This window comes from Apteryx mantelli, chromosome 1, assembly GCF_036417845.1.
Source record: "Apteryx mantelli isolate bAptMan1 chromosome 1, bAptMan1.hap1, whole genome shotgun sequence".
Taxonomy (NCBI): Eukaryota; Metazoa; Chordata; class Aves; order Apterygiformes; family Apterygidae; genus Apteryx; species Apteryx mantelli.
The window spans coordinates 21,280,056-21,294,362 of record NC_089978.1 but is presented as its reverse complement, the minus strand read 5'-3'; the positions used below and the strand labels follow the sequence as shown (position 1 = coordinate 21,294,362).

Here is a 14,307-nt window from a genome sequence, read left to right as displayed (position 1 = left end):
GAGGAAATGGGCACAAATTGAAACACAGGAAATTCCATCTGAGCATAAGAAAAGAAATACTCACTGTGAGAGTGGACAAACACTGAAATAGGTTGCCCAGAGAGATTGTGGAGTCTCCTTCCTGGAGATATTCAAAACCCAACTGGATGAGGTCCTGAGTTACCTGCTCTAGCTGACCCTGCTTTGAGGTTGGACTAGATGGTTTCCAGAAGTCCCTTGCAACCTCGGAGATTCTGTGATCTGCATCACATCTGTAGGAGCAAGGCTGAGTGTTCCTCTACCTACTAGACTTCTTGTGATTTGACTGCATCACTGTCTTCTCTTTACTGTCCTTTCGGTTGACCTTCCAGCCCATCAGTACCTGTTACCAGTGCTGCGGCCCCACAAGTGTTGAGTTTGCCTGCACTCACAGCTATTCCGTACTCTTCCTCTTTTCCTTCCCCCTGTTTTTGAGGTGCTGTCTGTACACCTCTTAGCCTTGAGAAACCAAGTTCTTTCTTGGATTTTCATCCTTTACATCTTGCTGTCTAGGGGTGCTAACCCTCAGGCAGCCTACGCTTAGAGTTGATTGTTGCTCTCTTGCATGTTCCGCACAGTGGGCATTAGGTCCCTAGATTAGTGTTCCCAAGGTGTGATGCATATTATGTTTGCTCCTCTGGGTCTGTTTATCAAAAGTACAAATCAGATCCTGGGTACAAGGAGGTCGAGCTACCTGCTTATACTTGTGCTTCAGCAAGTGGTACTTCAACCTTGAAGATGACTTTCCTAGCATATGTGATTAAACAGCAGAGAGACTACTGTCTGTGTAAAGGAGTCTTTACAGCTGTGTGTTGTTGCTGATGATCTAGAATGAGGATTTTAGAGGCATTTCACAGATGGAAGAGCATAGACTGTGAACTATGCGAAAGTTGAGGGTTGGTCCTGCTTTGTTACAGCATTCTGTAGCAGAGCTTTATCTGAAATTTCACTTCCTCTGCAGACATACTCAAATTTTGCCGTGTTATAAGGCACCTGCCCTTCAAGGATTGCTGGTGTGTCAGTTCATGGAGCAGGACCGTGGACATTAGCACTTGTGGCTTCTAAATCTGAATTTTTAAATGACTGAACTGCTATCAAGTCTTCTTGAGGGTTGTGCTGCTTCAGGGGACTGTGAATGTAAAAGCATTCAAAATGCAAAAAAGACACTGCTGAATGCTTTCCTGGGCTGCCTTCCTTTTTCATTCAATAAAAAAAAATTGTTGTAAAGGTTCATAACTCAATGAACAGTCCCAGGGAAGAAATATTTTCTTGGTTACTTTTTGAATACACAGCAGCCAGAACCTAGTCAGAAGGTGGGAAGTCACCACTGAACAGCTATGGCTTTCAAACTTTGTTGTTCAGTGATTCTTCATGCTTGGTGACCACTGGAAGGCTCCATACTCACTACTGAGGTGGCTTAATGCCGGTCTCCTTGATGCTGTTATAGAAAGATGGCTTGCTTGTTGCTGAATGGTTAATATCTTTCATCTTCTCTATGTCCAGTTTAAATCTTTGGCTTTCACCTCATGCTGTCGTGCTTGTGCTGCCATGTTAGGACTGTACCACTGTGTGCATAGTGGTTGCAGTGCTTTGCTTAAGGTGTTGACCTGGTTGTTTCAACTCACGATGCTAATAAATCCATGGCCTTGGCAGCAGTTCTAATTGCCAGTGTAAAGAGAAGGTATTTTGCAAAACAGTGTTTTGGAGAGTGTTTCCTAGAAGGTGATACAGGTGAGTTGCTACCTTGGCATACCCAAGAGTGGATAGGAAGAATCTGTGTACATGCCAGCATTTAAATATAAGTAAATGAAGTTTTGCACTTAGATTAAAATGAGTATGAGTGGGAGCACAGATGGCAGGCACGACACTGTGGAAAAGCATGTACAAAAACATTGAACCACTGGATTTAAACAGATAAAACTTCCTGGCTTGCTGTGTACTGGCACTCAAGGGGTTGCATCATATGAGTGCAACTTTTTAACCAGGAGCTACTAGACCTTGATCAATTTGTTTGAGTGTCAGTGTTGTCTGTTGGGGAGATAGTCTAGTGTGTGCTTATCTTTGTAGGGTTCCTTAAGACTTCATAGGCTGGTCAAGTGGTTACTATATGTTGCCTGAACATATGTTTAGATTTTTTAATGCCTATTGCTTGTCAGTCTTTAATACAATGCAATCTTTCTAGGACAGGAATTAACAAACTGTCATGTTCTGATCAGGCTGTTACAAAAGATGTCTAATAAAGTTCAATTAAGTTGAAAATCAGATTAGTAGCAACCTTGTTCAGGTGCTCAAGCCTTTGAATAAGGGTGTTCTGTTTGCTGCAAATGAGAAGTGTGATCTTCTCTACAAAAAGGGCACAGGAATATACAGTATCACTTAAAATGCATTGAAGTATACTCTAACCTTGTTACACTGATTCTTTGAGAGACTGTGTGATAGCTTTAAAACCGTATTTTACCTGCTTACTGTTTGATCTTTTTTTTTTTTCCTCATAGTAAATAGAATAGCTTCAGACCTCTCCAGGCTTCATAATTGACAGCAAATGAAGTTCCTGTTTAATAGATTGTTTAGAGCTTAATTTCTCCTCTGTTCTTAGGGGAATTGGTGTCTCTGAGAAAATAATTGTATGCTTGATGAGGACAGAAATTTTATTGCAGTGGTCCAACAACCTGAATACAATTGTGACACTATACAAGTAACTGCAAGCAAATGGCCCTTTCAGAAACCTTACGTAACCATGACAGGTTTGAATTTCCAGCAGATTTGAGTTTGCCTTTTTGATTATCATCTGATGTGAGAGGAGGCTTAGAATTTCAGGTTCACAATCAACCTATTCAGTGCAACTCTTTTATTAGTTTGAAAAGTATCTGCAAAGTTCTCTTCATCTTTGGCTTTACTAAAAGAAACTATTTAAAGTTAACCAAAAGCAGGGATCCAGGAATTATGAGCAGAGTATCAATTTGTTTTGATAAGGAGCTCTGTTACTTTGGGCTCTATCTGGAGCTCTTAAATGACCCTGTTTATCACTTCTACATCATGGAACTTTTAGTACAGTTCCATGCAACCTGTTTATGTTTTAAGAAGACTTCAGATTACTTTTAACTCATTTATATCCAGTCTGATGGAAATTCTAGCCTTGGGCATTCCTGCTACAGTCTGTCTGAAGTTACATGTATTAAATGGATAACTTCATATTATATAAAATGTATAACCTTTTTCCCCACCTTCATTCACAGAATAGGAAGGACAAAATAAAATGCTGATAGGTGGGAGAAGATTAGGACTGGAAAAGCATGGAGAGGTATTTTCTGTGTGTTTTAAGGGGAAAGCTGAGGTTTTGCAAGTGTGGGGTCCTGTTTGAATTGTGCCTGCTTCAAGAATAAGAACACAGATAACAACTAATTGTTTTAAAAAAACAAATGGGGGAATGAAGGTAGGTTGTTTTTTGAAGTGAAAAACCCTGTTTTTTCCTCTGTTTTCTCTTGGTGAGACTGAAGACTATCCTGTTGATTGTGGGATCTGCTGTACTTATTCTCCCATGTTCTTGTTGCTCCCAGACTGGGGGACTTCTGTGTGCTCTCTTTCAGGCGGCTCTTGGGGATAATTCTAAAATTCTAGTGACTGCAGGTTGTGGCTGTCTGCTCATACTTGTTAAACTTCACACCATGCTTCAGCACTGAACGTGCTCGTGAGCTTTGGGGAAAGTTTTGATAGCGTGCTTTCTGGCTCAGAGATCTTTCTCAAAGTTGAAATCAGTGAAGATACTTAACCTTTTTAAGTCTGCGGGTCCCCAACAGATATTTCAGAGCAGGTTCCAGAGCTGTAAGTTGGTATTCGCAGCCTTAGTTCTGGAGATGGTAAGCTTGTCTTTTGAGGTATGATGTAATACCTTCCTGTTCGTTTCCATTCTGTCTGAAAAAAACCCACAGACCATTCTAATTTGAGGTTCTCTGTAAAATAGAGAACAAGTCTTATTCCTCCATACTATGTTATCTTTCTATTCATGAATAAAATAAAAGTCTATACTTCATACAAAGCAGAATCATCTGTTGTGTGTTAAAGCTCCTGTAGTGTGTGCTGGTCCATCTCCTGCTACAGAGGAACCCTTGTGCTTTCCTTTTCTTTATACGTGGGAAGGTATTTTTGTGTATTATGGCTCACTGGTATATCTAGACTGATTTATGGAGGTATTTAAAATAGATGGTTCCTGTGATTTCCAAGGTATTGAAGTAGGATCAGTGAAGTCTGAAATGTATGGATAAATACTATTAAACTAGAAGACTTCTAATACTGTTTTTTGTTTTTATTCCAGGAATGCACTCCAGAGAACCTAGAACTGAAAAAGAAGATTTTTGGTCAGTTAGATCTTATTGTTGATGACAATGTTATCCTGAGCAGCTCAACCTCTTGTCTCTTACCTACCAAGTTGTTCACTGGCCTTAAACATGTTAAGCAATGTGTTGTGTCACATCCTGTGAGTACAATGGCATGTTTTGCTTTTATATTAATAGTACAGCCATTTAATTAATCTGCAATCCAAGCTCTTTCCTGCAGACTGAAAGATACTGAAGGATATTTGAAGTGCTTGTATGCCATCGTGTAGTGTGTGAGGCCTAACTTTTCAGAAATGCTTTAGTTTGGTTGTTCTATGTGCAGCAGCATAAACTAAATTGAGAGGATGTGTGCACCTTTTGTACTACTGGCTCAAGATACTTTCCATGTAAGTTATTGTGCTTATATAGCTGTGTGTTACTCAAACTAATGTCTCTCAAAATACAGGAATTCTGTATTTTGGAGTCAGACCTATAAAATTCCCTACATTCCCTTATGACATCCATTGTTTTTTTCTGGTGTCCTTTTCCATCTGCTGTTGGGTATCAGTGAGGACCCAAACAGCAAGTTGCTCGTGCATTTCAGCACATGCAATAGATAGATAGTTGATGTAGATAAAAGATGGAAGGTTTTGGCTCTGGTTTCATCAGACTTTGAATGCAGAAGCTATATACCTGAAGAGGAAAAGCAGGTGGATGAAACAGAATAAATTGTACTTGAAGCTAAATTTTCATGCTCTGTGATGGGCTGGGACAGGCCAGTGATGCATAAATGGCAAGACTAGACGTGGCAGCAGAACCCTCAAAATGCTGACAGGCACTTGTCTGTGAGTTTCTGTAGAGGTCTATGTGGAGCTGCCAGGAAGCTTTATCACATCTCTGTTCAGCCTCGAAGAGCATTTTGTCTTCATCACTGGGATTCTTACTGCTTCTGATTTCCACTACTCAATAGCTAATGAATTTGCTAACCTAATGTCAGTCTAGTATTTGACAGATCAGTTAGGAGGGCTGTTGTCATGAAAGTCTGCAGTACCTGGAGGCAGGTGCTGCTCTGCTGTCTGCAACTTGGTATATGAATTTCATCTCTCCAGGGCATCCTTTAGAGGTCATGACTTGGAGGTAATTTCCCAGGCAACACAGAAGGACCTTCTTAAGAAAGACAGTATGCAGTCTAGAAAGGTAAACAGCAGTGGTGGGGTGACTTGCCCCCAACTGATCTAGGAGTGTAAAGTAAATGCCAGTTCCCTGGGCGTTCTCAAGAGTGGCAGTGTGAATATCAAAATACAGCATTACTTTACTGTTATGTCTCTCCAGCTACCTGTAGCCTAATGCCACAGTATCAAAGGGTTTGGTCAGTCCCTTTCTGACCCCTCTCCTTGTGCTTTGAAGTGATTGAGGAGCAAAAGGATTGTTTTCTTGCCATATAATTTAGTTTTCTTCCCCTTTTAATTCAAAAAAAGAAGTCAAGTTAGGCATCAAAGTACGTATCTGTGCCTAGGCTTAGCCTTTCTCCCATCTAAAATTTGGTAGTCCCTTATCACTTATTTCCAGGGCCATTGCTTTCTGCAGTGCAAGAAGAGATGATGTCCCCTCTTCTGTGTTTCTGTGTCAAGTAGCTATGACCATAACTAAAATTTCATACCAGATCGTGGACTTCATATTCTTGCTGGTTTATCAGTCTTTCATTTTACATTACTCATTCTTACTGTTTTCTCAAGTTGGTCGTACTGGTTGACCTGTTGACCTGTTTGGTTTGAGCTGCAGTCATTATAGGAGCCACTTCTGAAAGCATTTTTAATCAGATCTGGGAAGGTAGCTAGTCCCTCCATAAACTTTCTGTGTTGCTGTTGTGAGGGTATATGTATTCCATGAGATGAAGTGATTTTTTTTTCCTTAAAATATCTAATTACTCTGAAATGGCTTTGCAGTCTGATTGACACCATTTTCTTAGAAGTCTCAGCTTCACTCAGAGGTGAGTGTAGTGGTGAACCTGTGAGCCAGTGTACTGTTCCAGAGGCCCTTCTGTATCTGCTGTGTCAGGAAACATGCTTGCTTTGCAATAGCTATTGCTTTTTGGGGTGTGGGTGTGTGGGTTTTTTTGTTTTTTTTTTAACTGCGACCTTACTAACATTTTGAACAAGACGGGTAGGATGTGGGGAGGGATGGCTGAAAGAAGTAAGCAGCTCAGGAAGAAGATATGAAAACAAGTGTGAAATTTGATATGTCAGAAAAACTAAGTTTTAAAGCCTCTAGCACAGGTGAGTCTGCTGAAGAGAAATGGAATCAAATGCCCAATGGGCAGAAGGAGCTCATCACTTTGCCTAACATAGCAATAGGCTCAGTAATTGGAAAAAGTGAATGAAATCCAGTAGTGCAGCTGTATGATAGAAATGCAGTGTACTTACAGGCATAGCTGTTTTCTGCAAGCAGTTTCAGGCAGTGTATTGGTAGAGCTCTTCTGCATAGCAGCTTGTTTCTCATGTACTGTATAAACCTGCTAGGTCAGACAGCTAGAAAATGGAATTAGAGGAGACTGTGTGCCAGTGAGTAAAGTCCCTTGCTGTGGAGGAAACCACATAAAAAAATCACCGTAAAAATATATTAGGCTCTATCTGTTAGATTTTTTTTTAACTTCACTACTCCTATTGGAAATTGTTTCTCTCTTCTAATTTCTATTTCAATCATATTAATGGTCCATTAAAATTAATTTGATATTTGCTGATAGTTTGTTGTTTGTATTTACTTTGTCATATCCTTCCTTAGCTTTCATTTTGTTAGGCTGAGTAAGGTGAGCTCTTCTACTCCCTTAAGAAAGGCTTTGCATTTCCCTTCTCATTTTTAGAAACCCTTCTCCCCCAACCTGTTCCATCTGCATTTTTACCACTTTTAATTTTTACCAACATCCATTATCTCACTCCTAAAAAATTGTCTTCCTAAGTCTCCTCAGTTTGCTCATTAGCACACCCATGTACTCTTTGTGCCAAGTTCATGAAATAAAATATTTCAGTAAGATCACTGTCAAGAGCAATCTTGGAGGAAATTCATAATAGCCTCGTCTCTCTCAACAGTTTGCTTGTTCTCTTCCTGATGAGAACCTGTGATATCCTGACAGGTTAGAAAAACCTTCAGAGAACTCTTTGGTGCTTGCAGTGTTTGGGGTCTCACTGAATCGCCTGGCATAGTTTTGCGACTAACTGTCCCTCACACCATTCTCAGCTTTGGTGGTGGCGCTGCCAGAGTCTGGTGTGAGAAAGGTTGTGCTGGAACACAAGGCACTTTAAAGGCAATGAAGTAAACGTGTTACATGAGTAGTTCCAGCAGACATAACCTGACAGCAGGCTTGCATCTGTCAGTTCCTATAGTAAAGGGTACCATTCAAATACTGAAAAGAAAGAGCAGACAGAGAGGAAAGACTGCTTGCACGTTGCTGTGACTAAGTCCTGTATTTGCATTTACATGAGCACGGTTAAAGAAAAGCGGTCCACTCTTAATTGAGCATGGTGAAAGAATCAGTGCGTAATTGCCATACTTGGAACATCGATGTTATTTCTGATAGTCAGTTATGACATGTTAGGTCTGTCTGCTGCCTGGCAATGAGTGCGAGAGCTGCATTTAAGACATTAAGAATATGGCATAAGGACTATTACTTTTGGAAAGAGCGTGCATTATGTACTGTCCATAACTCTTAAGACCTAAAGAACTTTTGACTGTTTCTGGGACGCTCTTTAGAGTTCAAAAAGTTTAGTTGGCTGTTTATTACTTCAAAAATACGTCACACAAAGGTCTTGGCTTGATGAGAAATTACATTTGGGGGAAGAGTCAGGAGAGGTAATTTTTTTTTTTTTTCAGTGGGTACAGTGTTTGAAGGTAGCCTGTTCTGTAACTTTTTTTGGAAGTATGTTTTATGTGATATCTGTTAATGGGATTAGCATATATTAGACTTGGGCTAGTAGCAGCTTATCTCTGAAGTGTTGCATCTTGCAGGCAGTGTATAGCAATAATTTTGTTATAAATTTCCTGAATGTCTAAAAGAAAATACTTTGGAAAGAGATGTGATGGCCATATGTTTTACAAAAACAAACAGCTTGAATATTGGGAAAACATCAGATATTCAGTAAAAAGTCTTCTAGTACTGTTGGACTGCACTGATCGTTAGAGTAGCTTGATGAATTTTGCTAGAGTTAAACAGAAATAGATTTAATCATCCAAGACTAACTATTTTTTTATTTGAATTAATTCTCCAGCTCTTACTGGTTTGGTGAATGCTTTCTGGGCCTAGAGATCAGGCTCACTGTGTTCCCTAGAAAACACCCACACTAATAAAAAATTGCAAAGATGCTTTATACTAAGTGGATCTGTTTATCTGTTGATAATTAACATTCTTCTTTTGTGTTTCCTCTTGAGGTAAATCCACCTTATTTTGTGCCGTTGGTTGAAATTGTTCCACATCCAGAAACAGATCCTTCAACTATAGAGAAAACATATGCTCTGATGAAGAAGGCTGGTCAATCTCCTGTCAAATTAAACAAAGAGATTGAGGGGTTTGTTCTGAATCGGCTCCAGTATGCAGTGATAAGTGAAGCCTGGAGACTTGTGGGTGTATGTATAATTTTTTTCCGTTTCTATGTGCACGTTGCCAGTTTTATAAATGTGAGAAACAAGATTGTATATTTAAATTTCCTATAAAATTGTGTCTTCTTTGTTAAACAGTCGCTTATGTACATGAAAATAAAATAAGTAAATTTAAAACAGTAACAAGTTTGGACAGTAATAAATAGCAAAGCTTATGAAAAGGAAAGTGATATGATGATAACACTGTCCTTTATCCTACTTTCTTTTCAGAATACTGTAATTTTCAGGACAACCAAAATTAAAATGTTAATAGCACAGAAATCAAAATACTGATTTTTTTTCAGGTTGTCTCTTCATTTCCTGTTATTTTCTGAATGTTGCTGGCCTGCTTTACAGGGCTTATGAAAATAATATTTTAAATGCATTTCTCTTTTGCCTTGTAGAAGTTCTTATGTTCAAAAGTTATTTGATACTTGTAGGTAAAGACAGATTTCTCCTCCTCCTGCCCATTCAGACTTCTAGCTCAGAATCATCTGTTTGTGCCACTTCAGCTTTTCCCACAGCTCTGTGTTCTGTGCTACAAAGTCTGATCTTTCATCAAGAAGAGCTGAATTATGAGTCTACTGCTATTCTGTTGAGATTAACTAGAGTTTGAGGAGAACTTTTTTTTTGCCACGGAGAATGTTTTGATTTTTCAAGCTGTTTAAAACAAACATTTGCACACAAAAATAGGTAAAGACTTTAAAACTAAAGTAATATTAACATATCATAAACAAAGGAGCTCTTATTCCAAAGCAATACCTAAACATAGTTGCTGAACTCATTTTGCTTACCTCCAGTTAACTGCCATTAGCAACACTGTGCAACAATATAAAGTAGGTGGTGAATAAGAATACATAAAGCCATGTTGTTAGGAAGGAACTGATCTTCTACTGGAGACCTTTAAATTAAAAAGGGTTCTGTTATTAAAAAAAAATAAAATTAATAAGTATACTGTAAAAAGAATCCCTTCAGAAAGCTGTGGTCATGTTGAAATACACAGGATAGAAAGGACAGTAAACTCTAAGTTGTTTTTGAAACCATAATAAGACTGGCCAAAAAAGATTTTGCGAATAACTTCCTAAAAACATAAAAACTACTACTACAGAATGTGAAAAGAAAGGTAAGTCCATAGGAAAAAAAGCTAACTGAACTGTGATGTTCACTACAGATGATTTTAAGGAGGTTCCTACACTGTAACCTTTTCTTAAAAGGGAGGGATTGATCTGAGGAACTGTCTTAAGCTGAACTAGAACAAGTCATGTTAAGAACAAAGATTTTTAGAAACAGATAAAATGAATAATAGCAAAATAAGAAGGTGAGATGAAATTTATTCAGGAATCCCAAAACTCAAATATGAAGTTGATGAAATAAAGATGTAAGCATGTTTTTACGCATCAATTAGCAAAATACTGCAGGAGTAGAAGCCAGCACTTACAGCTGAGTTCTTTTAAAAGAGTTCAAAGGGTAGCTGAGAAACTGTGGACCAGTAAGTCTGATAATACGTAGGTATATTGATATGATATCCTGGGTCAGTGTGAGTATCGGGGGAAGTAATGCCTCAAACATCTAGTAGGATTCTTTTATGTCTCTGAGAGGCATAAACTAAATTGTGGAACTCACAGCCATAGAAACCTTGGATGTTAAAAATGTGAATGGGTTCAGAGGATAATTAGACAAATACACGGAAATGAATTCCATCAAGGTATGGATGCAGAAGCAACCTCCATCTCTCAAAGTCTCTGACTACAGACTGCTGGGAGCTGAGAGGGTATATATCATTGAAAGTATCATTCTGTATTTGCTGTTCGCTTATGGAAAGATTATAAGAATCCTTTATGGACTACTGTCAGAAAGAAGGTGTTGACTTTTGTGGGAGGCTGTGCCATTAATATGACCCTTGATGTACACTTTTTGGGTGGGGGAGGGCCTGTTCTTATGTGAATAGTAACAAAATAGTGCTTGAAGCACTGACAGACATGAAAGTTGCTTTCTCTGTGCTTCATCTAAATTTCCAAACTGTTTCTTCTTCATGTTCTGTTCTTGTATAATTTTACTGCATTTCAAGCAAATACACATTTAAACTCTAACAACTTTGATGGCCTTATTTCTGTTCCAAAAGTCTAGATAAATACCAGCATATCAAAGGTATAGTTTCGGCTGTGCTACTTTGAGCTAAATGCTGCCTTTGATAGCAGGAGAATCATTGTAGATAGGAGAGAGGTGCAAGCCTGAGGCAGTTTCTATCTTTCCACTATGCTGCTGCCAACTTATTTTAATGCAAGTCTTGTTCTTTTGGTGTTTTGCACTTTCAAAGTAGGGAAAAATGTTTCTTGGTTCTGATTTTTAAGTCGCTTTTCAATCCTTATGGTTGAAGGGTAAAGTTTTGAAAATATCAGCCTCACCAACTCACAGTCTTTGAAAAGCTCCTAAAATTGAAAGTTTACTCAATCTAAGCATGTTTTTCTTCCCTTGCTACAGTAAGCTGCATGATTCTTTCTGGTAATGGAGCTTTCGTTATCCTAAGAAGCTCTGGAGTGGAAGCTAAACAAAGAATGTTTGCAGTAGAGACATAGCAATACAACATCCTTGTCCAAAATGACCAAATTACTAATCCTTCTGTGGTCAGATATGTAAATTGCTTGTATTAGATTTGGCAAGCTAAGTCGTCTTGGATGCAGAACACAGCATTCTTACAAAATTACTTATGAATGCTTTAGTACTTTAATGCTAATGATTGTACATTACGTTTAACTATTGTAAAGGAACAATGAAACAGAACCATAAGACATAATTTCAAGTTCACTTATATTATTACTAGTTGTAAAGGTCTGAACAAGTATCTTTATATGTGTGCAATTATTTGTTATAAATTGATCAGTGCTCCTATTTCAGTTCTAGGTTTTCTTTGATTTTTTTTAATATGGTGAGTGCTTGGAAAAATCTACATTGTTGATAGAGGACTGCTGTATCTGCATTGCACTGTATGAGTTCTTTGGCATGTAACAAAGATATTTTGAATATGAGGGCCATATGTGAACCAAGAGAGAAAAATAGTGGCAGTCTTGATAAGTGTTGTGAAGTCACTTGAAATAATCTTAAATCAGCCCCTTTATGCAAACAACTGTCTGTTTGTGAGGACCTTGAGAAATGAACTTGAACGTTCTCATCAGGGTCCTTACCTCGAAAATATTTATAGTAATAGCAAGGGAGTGATTTTACACATGCACATACATGCAGGTACAGCTGTGTTAATAATGTTTGTCTGGAAAGCTTTATCAAGAATAGACTGAACAGCTTGCAGACTGTGTTTTAGTTCCCAAATGTAGCTTGCCAGCTGATGACTCCCAGCCCCTCTGTTTTCTTTAGCAGTGCTCTATTGGGATGTATGATGGGTGAGACATGGGACGTGGATCTTATGATGGGAGAAGACCATGCAAAACTGTGATTATGTCTTTTGGTGGGCACCATTTGAACATGGGGCTCTACAGAAGGCAAGCAGTGCAGTCCCCAAACCTCTATCTCTTGCTGGGAATTCACGTGCTTAAGTATAGCTGGTTGGTGGATCGTTCATTGGGGTCACCAGCTTCTGCCCTGTGGGTCCAGGAGTAGGAGAGGCTGCAACACAGCCAGAAGTCTGAGGTGAGGCCCTGCCAGCAGGTCTGGTTCAGGTTCAGGCTCTAAATGCCTGTGAGCATGGATGCTGGAGCAGAGAGAGCAATGTTATTCAGGGCAGGGTGATGAGAGGTAGTGATGAAAATCAGGGTGCTGAGGTCTCCAGGAGCATACACAAGGAGGTTGGGATTTTGAAGCTGGGTGCTAATTGAATGCTGTGAATGCAGGACTGGGTCAGGCTTGGGAATAGGAGCTATAGAGGTAAGGTGGTGGAAAAATTAGAAGTCATGGGGGTTGTAGGAAATTAGGAGAATGAAGAATGGTTTGGAAACATATAGTGAATACAAGTGGGAGCTGAGAATTTTGGCCATGCAGATATTTTGGAATGTGATTTTAAGGATGCACAAGTTTGACTTTACAAGTATTTAGAAGCAAAAGCCGTAGATTCATTTATGGGTCTAAAAGAAGGAATTCAAGATAGTGCTCTCCTTTGAGGCAAGAGTGCTTAGATGAGACATTTTATGTTGGATCCAAATTAGTCTTTCATGTGACAAAATGTCTTTTTGAGCATTATTTTGACTTAAAAGTCACAATAGCACTCTGGCAGTGCCGGTGTTTATAGCAGGAAATTTTTGCATCACTGATCTCTGTTTCCCCATGCTCCGTATTTGTTCCATGAAAATGTAGATACTGGGAACACTCCAGTTGTTTCTTCATCTGTGTATCTCTTTAAGGTCATGTGTCTGAGAACTTTCTGTAAGAAATTAACACAGGAGCATCTAGCTCGTATGAAGCTGAAGTTCCTGTAGGTTTTTTAATTTGTGTTTTTAATTCTTCCATTTCTGTTAAAGTGTTGTAAAGCTGATTATGATGAGAGTAAGAGACATATTGTGAGATATTGAGGCTGAAGATCCTTATTCCTCTGATCTTCCTAGTCTTTACAACCCTAAATTTTGGTATTACAAGTCTGGAACTATTAGAATAATCTGTAGCCAGTAGTAGGAAAAATCTCTCTGCTTTCTCTGTTATTCCCTGTTATCATTTATTCACTTTTTCATGCTTCCATTGACAGTTGTCACTGGTATATCTGATTTAGTTCATAGCTCCTTGGAGCAGACACTTGTCACCTTTATTTGCCTGGAAAGCACCCCGTGCACTGCTTATATGATTACTTTTGCAGTAAATCTCATTTGCAGATTTTTCTAAGCATCATCTGGAATTTGCAAGGGGGTCATGAAATACAGCAGCAGAAATAGTGAGGAGGATACGGCAGTTCTTCAGCCCTGGTCTCATTTAGGAGATTCACTGCTTTTGTGAACCTGCTAAAATTATTTTGTGTATTCAATCTTCAATATGTGTCTTAAGATTCTGTATTTTCTTCTATGTAAGCTTTTGATACCATTTTGAATATATCTTTTTCTTTAAAACTAGGTTTTCTTGTAGATTGTAGACACTGTAAAAGATCAGAGGAACTAGCAGCTCTGCCATTAAGGATTTGGGTTTTTTGGTTAAGCTTTTGGAAAATAAACAGTCATGGTTTGGCTATGTGTCCTTTTTAGTTCATTTTCACAGCAATCAGGTATGAATTGGTGAAGCAATTGGCTTCAGTCCCTAGCTTATGTATCTCTCCCTTTTCAGGTGACTAGCTTGGCAGTCCTTAAATATTGGCAAGACTTTTTACTTCCAAAATCATTATTGTTATTATTATTATGAATAATGATAATAATTGTAT

The 14,307-nt window shown here is 38.7% G+C and overlaps 1 protein-coding gene across 2 annotated transcripts in view; it reads left to right on the top strand.

The window, feature by feature from the left end:
• The window catches only part of CRYL1 (crystallin lambda 1), a 65,404-nt gene that overhangs the window by 31,284 nt on the left and 19,813 nt on the right, over positions 1-14,307 (top strand). For both annotated transcript variants that reach the window (XM_067290128.1, XM_013962176.2), the window contains 2 exons: positions 4,331-4,492; positions 8,754-8,948. In XM_067290128.1, coding sequence (XP_067146229.1) covers positions 4,331-4,492; positions 8,754-8,948 — 357 coding nt within the window. The remainder of the gene's footprint in view (positions 1-4,330; positions 4,493-8,753; positions 8,949-14,307) is intronic.